The sequence below is a fragment of the Lytechinus pictus genome, chromosome 15 (genome assembly GCF_037042905.1).
Source record: "Lytechinus pictus isolate F3 Inbred chromosome 15, Lp3.0, whole genome shotgun sequence".
NCBI classification, from domain to species: domain Eukaryota; kingdom Metazoa; phylum Echinodermata; class Echinoidea; order Temnopleuroida; family Toxopneustidae; genus Lytechinus; species Lytechinus pictus.
Genome location: NC_087259.1, coordinates 806,860 through 821,003, shown reverse-complemented (window position 1 = coordinate 821,003; position 14,144 = coordinate 806,860). Strand labels below are relative to the sequence as shown.

The 14,144-nt window shown below is 35.2% G+C and overlaps 1 protein-coding gene across 2 annotated transcripts in view; it reads left to right on the top strand.

The window, feature by feature from the left end:
- Positions 1–14,144, top strand: part of LOC129277145 (casein kinase II subunit beta) — a 32,045-nt gene that overhangs the window by 8,664 nt on the left and 9,237 nt on the right. For both annotated transcript variants that reach the window (XM_064110440.1, XM_064110441.1), the window contains exons 3-5: positions 4,585–4,687; positions 7,427–7,542; positions 12,073–12,148. In XM_064110440.1, the coding sequence (XP_063966510.1) occupies positions 4,585–4,687; positions 7,427–7,542; positions 12,073–12,148 (295 nt within the window). The remainder of the gene's footprint in view (positions 1–4,584; positions 4,688–7,426; positions 7,543–12,072; positions 12,149–14,144) is intronic.

The window sequence follows — 14,144 nt, the reverse complement described above, 5'->3', positions numbered from 1 at the left end:
TTTTGATCTGATGGTCATCATTTTACATCATATCAAAAGAAAATTTTAGAATATAAGTTCATTTTACGTTGCCTGTGTGTGAATATTTCAGATGTCACTCCGTAACCGTCACTCCGTAACCGGGTATGGGTTTATGTTTAAGTTGTAATTAATGAAAAAATGCACCAATTTTTTAATGTAATGCAGCATATTAAAGCTAGAACAACATAGAATCCAATCAATAATTGTGATAGCCATTTAAAGTTCACAGAGTTTGAGCAATATGTTTTCTCCTCAAATATGCATGTCCATTTTACGTCACTCCGTAACCATGATTATGAATATTCATATCTCATTAATTCAGTGGATCAAAATAAATGTTATTAATTTGAAAAGTGGGTTTCAGCAACTATTGTCAGGTACCATTTCTTTGCAAATAACTATTTAAATATGGGTGATATCTTTGTTTGAATGCTAAAAACTTGTTTCTGAATGTCACTCCGTAACCGTGGAACTGCCCCTTTCCACTGATATATAATAAGGCCATATTTATAATCAATATATTTCTCCTTTAAGGTCAATGAAATTTGGCCATGTTGGGGGTATTTGTTGAATTACCATCATATCTCTGTAAGTGTACTGGTCTAGTTCATAAAACGTGGACATACATGTAAGAGTAACGAAGTATCACTGAACATCTTGTGCGAGTTTTAGGCCACATGACCAAGGTCAATGGACTTTGGCCATGTTGGGGGTATTTGTTGAATTACCATCATAACTCTGTAAGTATATTGGTCTAGTTCATAAAACTTGGACATAAGAGTCATCAGGTATCACTGAACATCTCATGCAAGTTTCAGGTCACATGATCAAAGTCAAAGGTCATTTATGGTCATTGAACTTTGGCCATTTTGGAGGTTATTATTAGATTGCTGTCATAACTTTCAAAGTTTATAGATATAGTGTATAAAATGTGGATATAGGGATAATCAAGTTTCACTGACAAGTTTTAGGTCTCAGATCAAGGTCAAATGTCAATGATTGTAGTATTGTATCATTATATGAATGGTGTTTTTTGTGAATATTTAATAGTAATTTTCAAGGTCAGCACTGCTGCTAAATTGAATCGCGTGATGCAGGTGAGACCACCAGAGGCATTCCACTTGTTTTTTAAAAGAATGCAAGAACATTACACTCGGATACACTACATTAGATGCATTGTAATGATTATTTTAATGATTATGCTTTCAAAGACCAAGAAAACTCATATGAATACAGTTAAATATGTCATCTTTGTAATATTTTCAATATTTAATCCATAATTATCTGAAAGAAAGGTATTTTTTCCAACTTTTAATAGATGTAACTCAACTTGACACACCCCAGTCTCGGCGCAAGAGAAGGCGAAGCAATGAGGAATTTGCTGAGGTATGGAACTGGTGGTTAAAGTCAGAGGAAGAGCGGTTAGCCGTTGCGAAGGAGAGGCTTAAGTTGACAAGGAACTTCTGTGGCTCAAACAGCGGATATTTGATCAGGAAGACGAGATAATCAGGTTGGCTTGAAATCCTTTCCTAATTCATTTACAGGAATTTCAAACAGTATGAACTAAACGTTCAAACATTTGTAAAATAAAATAATTCAAATTCAACAGTTTACTCTTCTTTTATAATCAAAATTAATGAATAATCAAATTAAATTATTAAGCCTTAATGTTACCCATAGTTGCACTTCAATCATTTCTTGTGAAGGTAAATCATAAGGTACATACAGCGAAAGATTATATTACCGGAAAGATAGTCGTAAATTATCATTATCTTTTTTGGGACTATACTTGATTTACAGTTACCTAAACAGCAATTTATATTCTTCTCTTTCATTCTCTCATTCCAGATCATAAAAGGAATCACAGTCATCGTTTGTTGACCTGAGATGAAGTGTCTCAAGAGGAATGCCACTGTATAGTCACTGCTGCTTATGATGATGCATCATATGTCAATACTTGTTAAATAATCGCTATACCAAATTTATAGCACAATAAAATATTGTCTGAATCCAAAAACATCCTATTTCGTATAATGTATTTGTATGCTCGTCAAAATTGTTTGAGAAAGTCTTATATTATCTCTTATAAAATTTCCTTTTTGTCATTGCATGAACTGCATGAATTAATCAAATGTTCATATGGAAACAATAACCAAATAATTGGTAAAGAGGGAAAAAAAGCAAATCAGTCTCGATAATCAAACCATTCACTGTGTGAACCAAGTATGAATGATTTTTGTTGCTGACATCAATTCCTCTTCGATCATGATTGTTTACTGCTCCGTATACGTTGTTTTAATTCCAGCCAAACTGAACCACGTGATAGAAACCAAAATTGTTCACACTCTTCGTAACTTGCTATACTCTTGCAAACCTCGTGGTTAGCTCCTAGATGACTCAGCAAGCTCGTGCAGAACTTGCAGCTGGTCGTATTAGAATTGCAGGAATTCGTGCATGGAAAAAAGTGGTAATTTATGCAAATTTCCCTGATTTTTCACGAGTTGCAAAGAGTTTATGATGAGTTGCACACAAGTTTAGCGAGTCTACTTTGAGTTCCGAGTTTGATTGAGTCTGTCAAGAGATCTCAAGAGCTTGACAAATTTCAAAATTTTTAAAAATTGCACGAGCTTACTACGACATCACTTGAGTTGCGTCAAGCTGCCAAAAGTTGTTAAGAATTATGCCGAGTTGCTGCGAGTAATGGAGAGTTATCATAAGTTGAATGAAGAGTTATCGCGAGTAGCCCAAAAAATCAGCTCGCCACAACTAGCACAATCTCGTACACCCAACTTGGCTCTGTGTGAACAATGCATTAAGTACATGTACACATTCTCACTCAAGCTGTGCTCTTGTATTCTGCCTTGAGTACATGTATGTTTTTTTATAGTGTTAATATGTAGAACTTTGTAAATAACTTAAATTAAGGAAGCCATGCTATTAAATCAACTTAAACTTCTACATATGCAATATAAATGTAGACAATACGGTATATTTGAGACTAGTCATTCCAAAAGCAACAATAAGTTGTCAGGGAAGGTTATCTGTAAATAGCCAAAATAGTATAGGGCAATTCCATGATAAAGTGGACATGAACATCAAATTTTCAACATAGTCATATCATAATGAGTTTGGTGTCAAATTAAAGGAATGGATTTTTGAAGTCTGACCAGCTTATTGAAAAATTGAGTCTTTCACATGTCTAAATATGCACATAAATTAACATAATTAAATTTCAATCAAATTTGTGACAAAAATACATTGAAATTAATGAGTTTATCTAGAGAAATTTTAGAACAGAAGTGAAACTTTTAACTTGTTTTCACTGTTTTAGGGTTGAATGACATGACTTGTCCATCAATGTTTATATTTTGCCATGCATTATGCTTCAGTGAACATTTCTTTTATCATAATGGATTATGTCATGGTGTTAAGTAAAAAAATGTTTTAAACATTGAATAACTACAAACTCAAAAGGAATGACTTTGATTGGCCAAATCCTAATCACATATAGCTACAATATGTTTATATATATATATATATATATATATATAAGTATATATAACGAGAGAGGCGTGGATATATGTACCAATCGCTTTGATCATTGTTTATAATATATGTGTGAAGAGTAGAGTAGAATCAAAGATGAAGCAAAGTATACACTATGTTGTAAAGCTTTCGGCCCTGGCCTTCTTCAGTTTTTATTTGCACGCACGGTACACAACACAACCCTAATTCAGAAGAATTTGCTATGACCCATGTCAGCAAATAAAAACTGAAGAAGGCCAGGGCCGAAAGCTTTACAACATAGTGTATACTTTGCTTCATCCTTGATTCTACTCTACTCTTCACACATATATATATATATATATATACATGGTCAGGAAGTAAAACATTAAAAAATGCATGTCCTTTTTGAGTTACAGTGTTATAGTGTTAATTACATGTAATTGTGCATAACTAATTAATCATTGTAATTTTTTATTCATTCTCTGCTTTTAAAGTTAGTTGTGATGGTAGTCATAGATAGATGAAAAAGTTAAATCTCAAGTATTACATCTTGTTAGTTATTCACTGTTGATGTATGAAAATTTGTTCCAAAGTGTCGCGTTGTTATCGTGGAATTGCCCTATATTTGTCTTTTAAAAGTAAAACAAAATTGCTAACTAGCTTAATATCTGAGTTATTAATTGCTCTTCTTCATACTGATAAGATTTGAAGATGTAAAGTTGAATAAAAAACAAGATATCAGATGCTTGAGTGAACCCCAAACTTCAAAAGTTGCTTTCTCCTTAAAATATTAAGCTCTCAATGAGAGCTTTGAATGCAGAAGAAACTCAATGAGAGTCTCATTGAGTTTCTTCTACATTCAAACAAGTACTTGTGTGGGTTATTGATAATCAATTTTGAAAAGTTATGTAAAATAATTTCAAAGCTTAGGATGTGTATTTCAAGCTCATTAAAAATCACAAAATTTATTTGTTGGTTTTGGGGTGGATGGTGCCGCTGGTCACGTATTGTTTGTGGCTACTTTAAAGTCATTTCTTTTCTTTTTCTTGATTCTAGGTGGATGAAGATTATATCCAAGACAAATTCAATTTAACAGGTCTCAATGAACAGGTTCCTCATTATAGACAAGCATTAGACATGATCTTAGATTTAGAACCAGGTAAGAAGATTTGAAAGGGGATATAACACATGGCTGTTTCAGCCAGCATCTATACTGACTTCTGTCAAGCCAAGCCATTATGTACATATGGCAGGCAAAGCCATTTTCTCATTTAATCCTATTTGTTTATATCAAGCATTAATAGCACCCATAACTACCCAATACCCAATATTTATAACGCCCTTTTCACAATGTCCCAAAGCGCTCACAACAAATACAAAATGACACATAAAATGAAGGCAGTTGTCTAGAACAAAAAATGTTTTTAGGGAGATCTTAAATGATTCAATTGTTGGGGATTGTCTTAATGTGAGAGGGAGTTCGTTCCATTCCATTGAGGATGCAACAATGAAAGTTCTATTTCTGGTCTGTTTTTGTTTAATTAGATAAGTTAATTCCCTTCTTGATATCAAGAATTGTCTTGTTATTCAAAAATTCTATTTTTTATATCATGAAATAATTTATTTGTTTGATAGCAAAATTAGATCAAATGAGAAAATTGTCTGCCATACATGTACATATGTCAGCATGCACTGGCTATAACGTACAGGTGGGACTAGGGCTGAGTCAAAATGTATAAACTGTTCAAACGCAGTTAAAAGCATAAAATTTTTACTTATTTGACAACCGTTTAACTGTATTTAGATCTAGGGCCAGGGGGTGGAACCTTCCCCCAAAATTGCTAAAAATCTCACATTTGGCATCTTTAAATCCATGAAATGGCCATCTATTTTCCATATTTCCTTGAAATTGTTTTGATTTAGTTTGAAACTACTGAAAAAAATGAAGAATATTCTCCTCAAAATAGAATTTTGACCACTTTCATGGTGTTGACTTGACTGAAACTTTGAGCAAAATGATCAACGGTTGTTTCAGTTTATGTTGCAATACTATAAAAGTCTAGATGTAGAACTACAATATTGACCAAGTCTAACATCATAAAACAATCTTTAAGAATCAAGGAAGAGGTGAATATTCTTCATTTTCTTGATACTTTCCAAGTAAATCAAAACAATTTCAATGAAATTTTAGAAACTTTTGGTGAAGGTTCCCCCCACCCTCACTGGTTAACAGTATATGTAAATGCCTGTTGGTCTTCGTCTTGGGGTAAACACATTTTTTGCATGCGTATGATATTGTGTTGCCATGATAACAGTATATTATGGCAAAAATTAGGTAAAAACCTTGCGATTTGAACTACTTCCTCAGTTTACAACCATTTCTCATGAAATTTGGCTCACACATTGGTCTTTAGGTAAAGATGTGCAAGACTTGCGTGTGTTGGAAATTGTGTTGCCATGGTTGTTAGATAATGTGGCGAAAATTAGCTAAAAACTATTTTTGTACAAACTCCTTCATCAGTTTGTCAGGTTTGAGCTAAGGAGTGCAAGACACATATTTCGCTTTTGTTTGAAATTTTGTTGCCATGGTAACTGGATATTATGGTCCAAAATCCAGGAAAACTCATTGCAGATCAAAATACATGTACTTCCCCAGTTTTTGGCCAGTGCTCATGAAAATTGGCGCCAACATTGTTCTTTGGGTGAAGACCTGCAGTTCCCGTTTCCACATGTGTTTGGAATTATGTTGTCATGGTAACAGCATGTTGCCAAAAACCTAGGAAGACTACTTCCCCAGTTGTTTGTCTTGCCTGCATAGCAGAGCAAGACTGATATTAAAGAGCCGCTTTTCCGACTCCATGTTGGGGGAATCAACATCAAAATCTTTACCCAAGGTTTAAATTTTTGAAATGTCATAACTATTTTTTTATGGATCTAGTTCATAATGAAACTTGGACATAAGAGTAATGAAGTATCACTGAACATCCTGTGTGAGTTTTAGGTCACATGACAAAGGTCATTTAGGGTCAATAAACTTAGATTATGTTGGGGAATCAAAACGAAATCTTAACCAAGGTTAAGTTTTTTAATTGCCATATCTTTAAAAGTATAGGGATCTAGTTCACAAAACTTGGACATAAGAGGAATTAACGATCAGTAAACATCCTGTGTGATTTTCAGGTCACATGACCAAAGTCAATGAACTTTGGCCGTGTTGGGGGTATTTGTTGAATTGCCATCATAACTTTGAAAGTATATGGATCTAGTTCATGAAATGTGGACATAAGGGTAAGTATCAGTGATCATTTTGCAAAAGTTTTCGGCCACTTGATCAAGGTCAAATGTAATTTAGGGTAGATGAACATAGTATTTTAGTATCCTATGAATGGTGTTCTTTGTGAATAATAGTTGTTTTCAAAGTCAGCACTGGTGCTATATTGAATCGCATAATGCAGGCAAGACTCCCAGTGGCGTTCCATTTGTATACCATATTGCATTTGAAATTTGGCACAAACGTTAATTTTGGGTAAAGACTTGCAAGATTCATTTTCCAAGTGTGTTGGAAACTGTGTTGCCATGGTAACATCATAGGGCAGGGGTATTAATCACCTTCAATTATATTTCTAGTTCATTATATTTTCTTTCTGAATTATTCACTTTTTTAGATATGATTTCTATGATTTAGCAAACGATTCACATATTCTTTCTTTGCAAATATCCCACAAATGTTCCAACTTGCTGAGTGGGGGGGGGGGGGGGGCTGGCAACTCGGTGAAAGAAGATAAGAAAATGGGCAAGATGATTGAACAAAGAGAAGGAAGAGTAAAACTGGTGAAGCACTCTTGACCTGTGAAGTAAGCAAGTATTGTTTTAAATCTATTTTGATTCTTTCTTTCAGATGATGAAATGGAAGAGAATCCAAATCAGAATGACTTGATTGAACAAGCAGCTGAAATGTTATATGGGTTAATACATGCAAGGTTCATCATGACAAATAGAGGCATTGCACTTATGGTAAGTCTTTGTTAACTCATTCTCTACTGTCAACCTACAAGGCATGTGGCAGTTACAGAATTCATCAGTGCATGGGGGAGACATGGATGGGTTGACAGGAATATCAGAATAGGGAAAAGGCAACTTTGTCCAGGATTCAAAATTAAATTCACTATTCATTCTAATGTCATCATTATTTTGCCAATTTTATGTAAAAGAGGATTTGCGAGAGATTTACAGACTACATGTACAGTGGAAGGTGATACATCAAGATATTGGGTCAGATGCATAAAAAGAAGCAATTGCTTTTGCTAGGCTTTTTCTTGGCTTTTGCTTGATTCAGTATGCTTAAAAATGAGCAAGCAAATGCTTTTTCTAGTATATTCAAGCAATTGCTAACTGACTGCTAGCATTTCCTTGACGATTAAGCTATTGCATAAAGTGAACATTTCGCCTCTGCATTGAAGTACTTGCTTGGCTTTAGTTTTTAAAAGCTCATCCGGCCCATAGGGCCAGATGAGCTTATGCCTTGGTGTGGTGTCCGTCATCTGTCGTCCGTCCACAGTTTCAAAATGCTTCTTCTTCGTCATTTCAAGTCCGATTTCAATGCTTTATATGATAGCACTAGATGGGGGATTAAAAACTTCTACACAGAATTTTGAAACTCATTAAATATGCTAATTTATGCATATTTTTAAAAATTCACATAAAATGCTTCTTTAATTGTTGACAGATTTTGATTTTTTTTCTTCCATCTGGTAGAACTTCATGAGGTTCACCAAACTTGTACACAGAATTTTTTAATTTTTTGTTGAAAATTATTTACCCGGTATGCTAATTTATGCGAAATTCATAAATCACAGAAAATGCCTCTTCTTTATATGTTGACCACATTTCAAAATGCTTCTTCTTCATTTCAAGTCCGATTTCAATTCTGTTTGCTTTATATGATAGCATTAGGTGGGGATTCAAAACTTCTACACAGAATTTTGACATTACTTCATACCCTCATTGGAGGGGGACTGCGCTAGCTCAGGGATTTGCTGCTGTCGTATACCCCAATAACAAAATCCTCGTTGGAGGAACCAAGATATTTCATTCCAAGCGTAATCAACCCTGAATCGCCCTATAATCCGTCTTATGTAACCTTTCTCCTCCACAGGCCAAGCCCGAGGGTTAGACCATAAACAACAGCTGTGATATTATGTAAGAACAGCTCTGCCTGTAGTAGGCCTTTCGGAATTAAATGATTGTATTTGATATTTAATCTAATCAAGTTTTCAAAGGCATATTGTATTTTGAAAGTCAATGATCATTTGTTTTCAGTTTCGAACGAAGGTAATCGGCCCCCGAAATAAGGAAACTATTAAAGAGAAATAAAAATGACTGCATGCGATGGTGAGCGAGTTTGCTCGAATCATCATGCTGTGTATGTAATTGCGGTTTAGTTTTTCGACCCATCGAGGTCAAGAAACGCATGTTTAGATATTTAAAGGTCAAGTCCACCCCGGAAAATGTTGATTTGAATAAATATAGAAAAATCAAACTAGCATTACTCTGAAAATTTTATCAAAATCGGATGTAAAATAAGAAAGTTGTCACATTTAAAGTTTGCCTATTTTTCACAAAACGGTGATATGCACAATTCAGTGACATGCAAATGAGACAGACAGTGATGTCCCTTACTATTTCTTTTGTTTTTTTATTGTTTGAATTATAGACCATGGGCTATACATCAGATATGTGCCTCCTTTTTCATTTTTGTGCCTCAACTCTTATATCTACCTGATTTTTTGTCACATTTTATAGAAATAATCACTGAACATTATTTCATAACTCGTCAGTGTCAAAAGTTGCACATTAATTAATTATTCAAATTTTTAAAATACACAGCGCCCTCTTGTATTGTTTCTACATTGTTTCTACATGGATTGCTAGTAGGTATAACTTCATTAGACTTGCTCTTATGTGTGTGAGTTGTTTTCTACACAGTCATCATGAATGGCAGGGGCGGCGGGGCAAAGGTGGAAGTGTGTGGGGGGGGGGAATAGGTAAAAAATTGCATTTCCTTTTGAAAAGGGCGTACCCCACTCTAATTAAATGTTGACATTGACAATCAGCTATTTTTTTTTTTTTGTAAATGGCTGTTTGTTTCGTGGTCATTCAAATTGGAAAAAACTCTTTTTTTGGACTTAGGACATTTCTGATTATTAGATATAATGTATATATGCTTGTGGGCCATATATACAGCGAGCAAGCATAGCAAGCGAGTGCGTTTCTTGGAAGAGGGGTTAAAACAAGCAACTTATTTGATATTAAAGAGAATGGGCACTTATAAAAAGGCAAAGGGGCACTTGTGAGCACTCTACCTGCTGCATTTCTTCTCCGATCATCTTCAAATGTAGCATGAAGGCCCATTATGGTAAACCAAAGCCACCTCTTGATTTTGGTGTGGGTGGAGACATCGTTTCCATGGTAACAATTTTTTTTGTGGAAATAGAGATGTCCTTGTGAGCACTCTACCAGCTGCATTTCTTCTCCGATCATCTTCAAATGTGGCATGAAGGTCCTTTATGGTAAAGCAAAGCCACCTATGAATTTGGTGTGGGTGGAGACATCGTTGCCATGGTAACAAGAGTTTTTGTGAAAACAGGCAAAATGTGGGCAGGGTCATTGTTGCCATGATATTTGTATTTATTTGTCAAATTTCTATGTGAGCTCTATATATCACAATGGTGGATGATGCGGTGGGTTCGGGGGATACATGTGCTCTGCCACGCGACCAGCCGAGCATCTCTAGTTTTTTATGCATCTGACCCATTTAAAGGGATAGTCCAGGCTGGAGACATTAATATCTCAATAAAAAGAATAATATTCACAAAGCAAAATGCTGAAAACTTATCAAAATCGGATAACAAATAACGAAGTTATTGAATTTTAAAGATTTGCATTATTCCGGTGAAACAGTTCTAGGCATGTCTTTATGTGATTCATTAGGTGGGCTGATGATGTCATATCCCCACTTGTTCTTTTGTATTTTATTATATGAAATTTGGTTTATTCAAAAATTTTCTATTAAGAACTAAAACAATTGGATTGACAACTGATTACGTGCATTAGTTATCTATTGCTGCAACTTATTTCATCATAATGGAGACACATCATTTACACATGTATGAAATAATGAAACATTTATGATTTAATAATAATTTGATTCAATAATAACATAAGAAAAAGGAAAGAGGGGATGTGTCATCATCAGCCCACCTAATGAATATTCATGACGATGTGCATATAACTGTTTTCACAAAATATTGATAGATTTTTAAAATTCAATAACTTTATTTGTCATCCGATTTAGATGAAATTTGCAGCATTTAGATATAAATACTTTCAGCCCAGACCATCCCTTTAATGATAATAATACTCTAAAATCAGATGGCGAATGCGAATGAAGCACGTAGGTTTAGACATTTGTTGAAACCATCCATATCTTTCAATTGAGAATATTGAAACTACCACAGTCCTATTAAAAATTCTTCTGAAAGTTGTAATCTCTCTGTGTCTGCTCATGCAAGTGTCATCTGCAGAGTGCCTTTAATCATGGCAAATCTCAGTTAAAATATGCTCTTTTCTAGAAAAAGAGAGTTTGTAATGAAGTCTATTTTGGTCAAAAATTTTATAATAGGAAAAATATATAATATTGGCCTCCATATGCGTCTTTTTCGTTAGAAAGCAAAATTGTCTATTTTATTATAAAGCAGATCTACGCTTTTAAATTAGGTTGTCTTTCTGTTACATTGCACTGTGGCTTCTTTAAAGTGTTTGGATTTTTATGAAGGAAAAGAAAAGTTTTTTCATTAAAGTTGAGATACAAAGTATTATCACCTATCTGATGATAATATATACCAGGCAGAGTATTACTCTATTTCAGGTACAAGCAGTCGAAAGAGATATAACAATAATAATGAAGCGTTTTTGTATAGCGCAAAATACATAGGCAAAATTGCATGTCTCTAAGCGCTTTTTACAAGTGGAGATGAAGAGGAGAGCACTAGGTTCCTAATTGTCTACAAAATGCTAAATAAATGTGTTTTCAAACTCTTTCTGAACTTTTCATATATGTATTCATATTCTTAAGATTTTCTGGCAGATTATTCCATGAAACAGCAGCTGCATATGAAAATGATCTTTTCCCCGTATGACTTTGTCACTGTATTGTGTGGGACTTGTACTAGGGATTTTTTTACTATATAAATGAAGTATTCTTTCTGGTTTATATGGTATTAACAATTAATTGAAATACAATGAAGCAAACTGATGATAACACTAGGTGGTGCTTCACCAGTCCGAGTTTGCTCAATATCAAGATTTTAGCACGATCGGCCCTCTTCGCGATTAATCTCGAGATTCAAGAAACCCTGTCTCCACCATCGCAAGAAGAGCGATTCCTGCTTGAGCGAAATATTCAAAGTTGATTGTGTAGGCCTACTTGTTTTTGTTTGAAAGGAATGTGTTTACTGTTAATATTTATTTTGTTTTTATTCTCAGCTTGAAAAATACCAACAAGGTGATTTTGGGCACTGTCCAAGAGTATATTGTGAAAATCAACTTGTTCTACCAATAGGTAAGAAAGCTCATTTCTGCTTTGTTATAAAGTTTATTATTCGATATCATGCAGTAGGTTTGCTCATGGTTGAAAGAATTATGTCCGAAAAAATTGGATCTTGCTATATTTCGATTTGGAAATGATTGTTAACATTAGGGTAATGTTTGTCTCGCCTGCGAAGAGTGAGACTATATGCGCCGCTTTTCCGACGGCGGTAACACCAAATCGTAACCGAAGGTTAAGTTTTTGTCTCGCCTGCGTAGCGGAGCGAGACATAGGTATCACTATTTCCGGCGTCGTCGTCGTCGTCAACAATTGTGTTGTACACCCAATAACTTTCTATAGCTTCGAGGTGGGATCACCAAATTCATACCAGAGGTCCATCTCCTGAAGGCAAAGGTCAAGTTCGAATATGAGTCAAATTTGAATAAGGTCAAAGGTCAATGAACTTTCCATGACTGGCACTGTGCTGTGTTGTACACATAATAACTTTCTATATCTTCGAGGTGGGATCACCAAATTTATACCAGAGGTCCATCTCCTGAAGGCACAGGTCAAGTTCGAATATGAGTCGAATTTGAATAAGGTCAAAGGTCAATGAACTTTCTATGACTGGCACTGTGCTGTGTTGTACACACAATAACTTTCTATAGCTTCGAGGTGAGATCGCCAAATTCATAACAGAGGTCCATATCTTGAAGGTACAGGTCAAGTTCGATTATGAGTCGAATTTGAATAAGGTCAAAGGTCAATGAACTTTCCATGACTGGCACTGTGCTGTGTTGTACACACAATAACTTTCTATAGCTTCGAGGTGAGATCGCCAAATTCATAACAGAGCTCCATCTCTTGAAGGTGCAGGTCAGGTTCAAATGTGAGTTGAATTTTATTAAGGTCAAAGGTCAATGAACTTTCCATGACTGGCACTGTGCTGTGTTGTACACATAATAACTTTTTATATCTTCGAGGTAGGATTGCCAAATTCATACAAGAGGTCCATTTCTTGAAGGTGCAGGTCAAGTTCGAATGCGAGTTAATTTGATTAAGGTCAAAGGTCAATGAACTTTCCATGACTGGCACTGTGCTGTGTTGTACACACAATAACTTTCTATAGCTTCGAGCAACGTTCTCGCCAGGTTCATTCTGACGCTTGGCGGCGCGAAGCGACGCAAGCCGCACAGCGGCCTCGGTGCGTGCGAGACGCACGGGGGGAGGGTTGCGGTAGCTATCGAAAATATCAATATCGACGAGCTTAGATTGCTGCTAAATGCACAACATTTTATGTCTATTTAATGTTTCTCCGGCCACACAACCGTAACCGTTGCGCGAATTGCGATTGAAGCAGAAAGGCAAGACCTGATGAAAAAGGTCAAAGGAAATGATTTAAATTCAATCTCATTTTATACTTACAGTTTATAGATTCACATCGATGACATCGATAAATGTACTCCATACTTTCCAATGTCTAGATCGCTATGTCCTTATAAAGTGCGATTCATTTTGTGAATGCGTGTCAATGACCGACTACATCTACGGACCACATGCGTAGCGCTTTGAGCTTGCGCCGCGCCGCGCCCTTACTAAATCCAAAGATTGTTCCGACTTTATTTGGAAGCCTCGGAAGAAAACTTCGGAGGCTTCCAAATAATGGGCATCGGTAATATTCGGTAATATTAAATGAATATGAGACGATATAATTTGCATGTTTGTTTGTTTTCAGATACTCACTGAAACTATAACTCTCATAATTAAGACTTCTGGGGCCCGTTTCTCAACACATGGACAAGTTAGTCATATCTTTATCCACCAACCACGGAGTTAGTTCCAATCTTACTAAACCTGTTTCTCGAAAGGCTTCCTAACTAGAATACCTTGATATCGATACTATCGGTAAAAAGAGCAGACGAGGCGTAGCCTTAGTCACAAAATAGCATAATTTTCAACAAGAAAAATTATTACAAAATTGCAAATATTACGATAAATTGGGAAATAAATCTTTTCAAAATAATAGCAC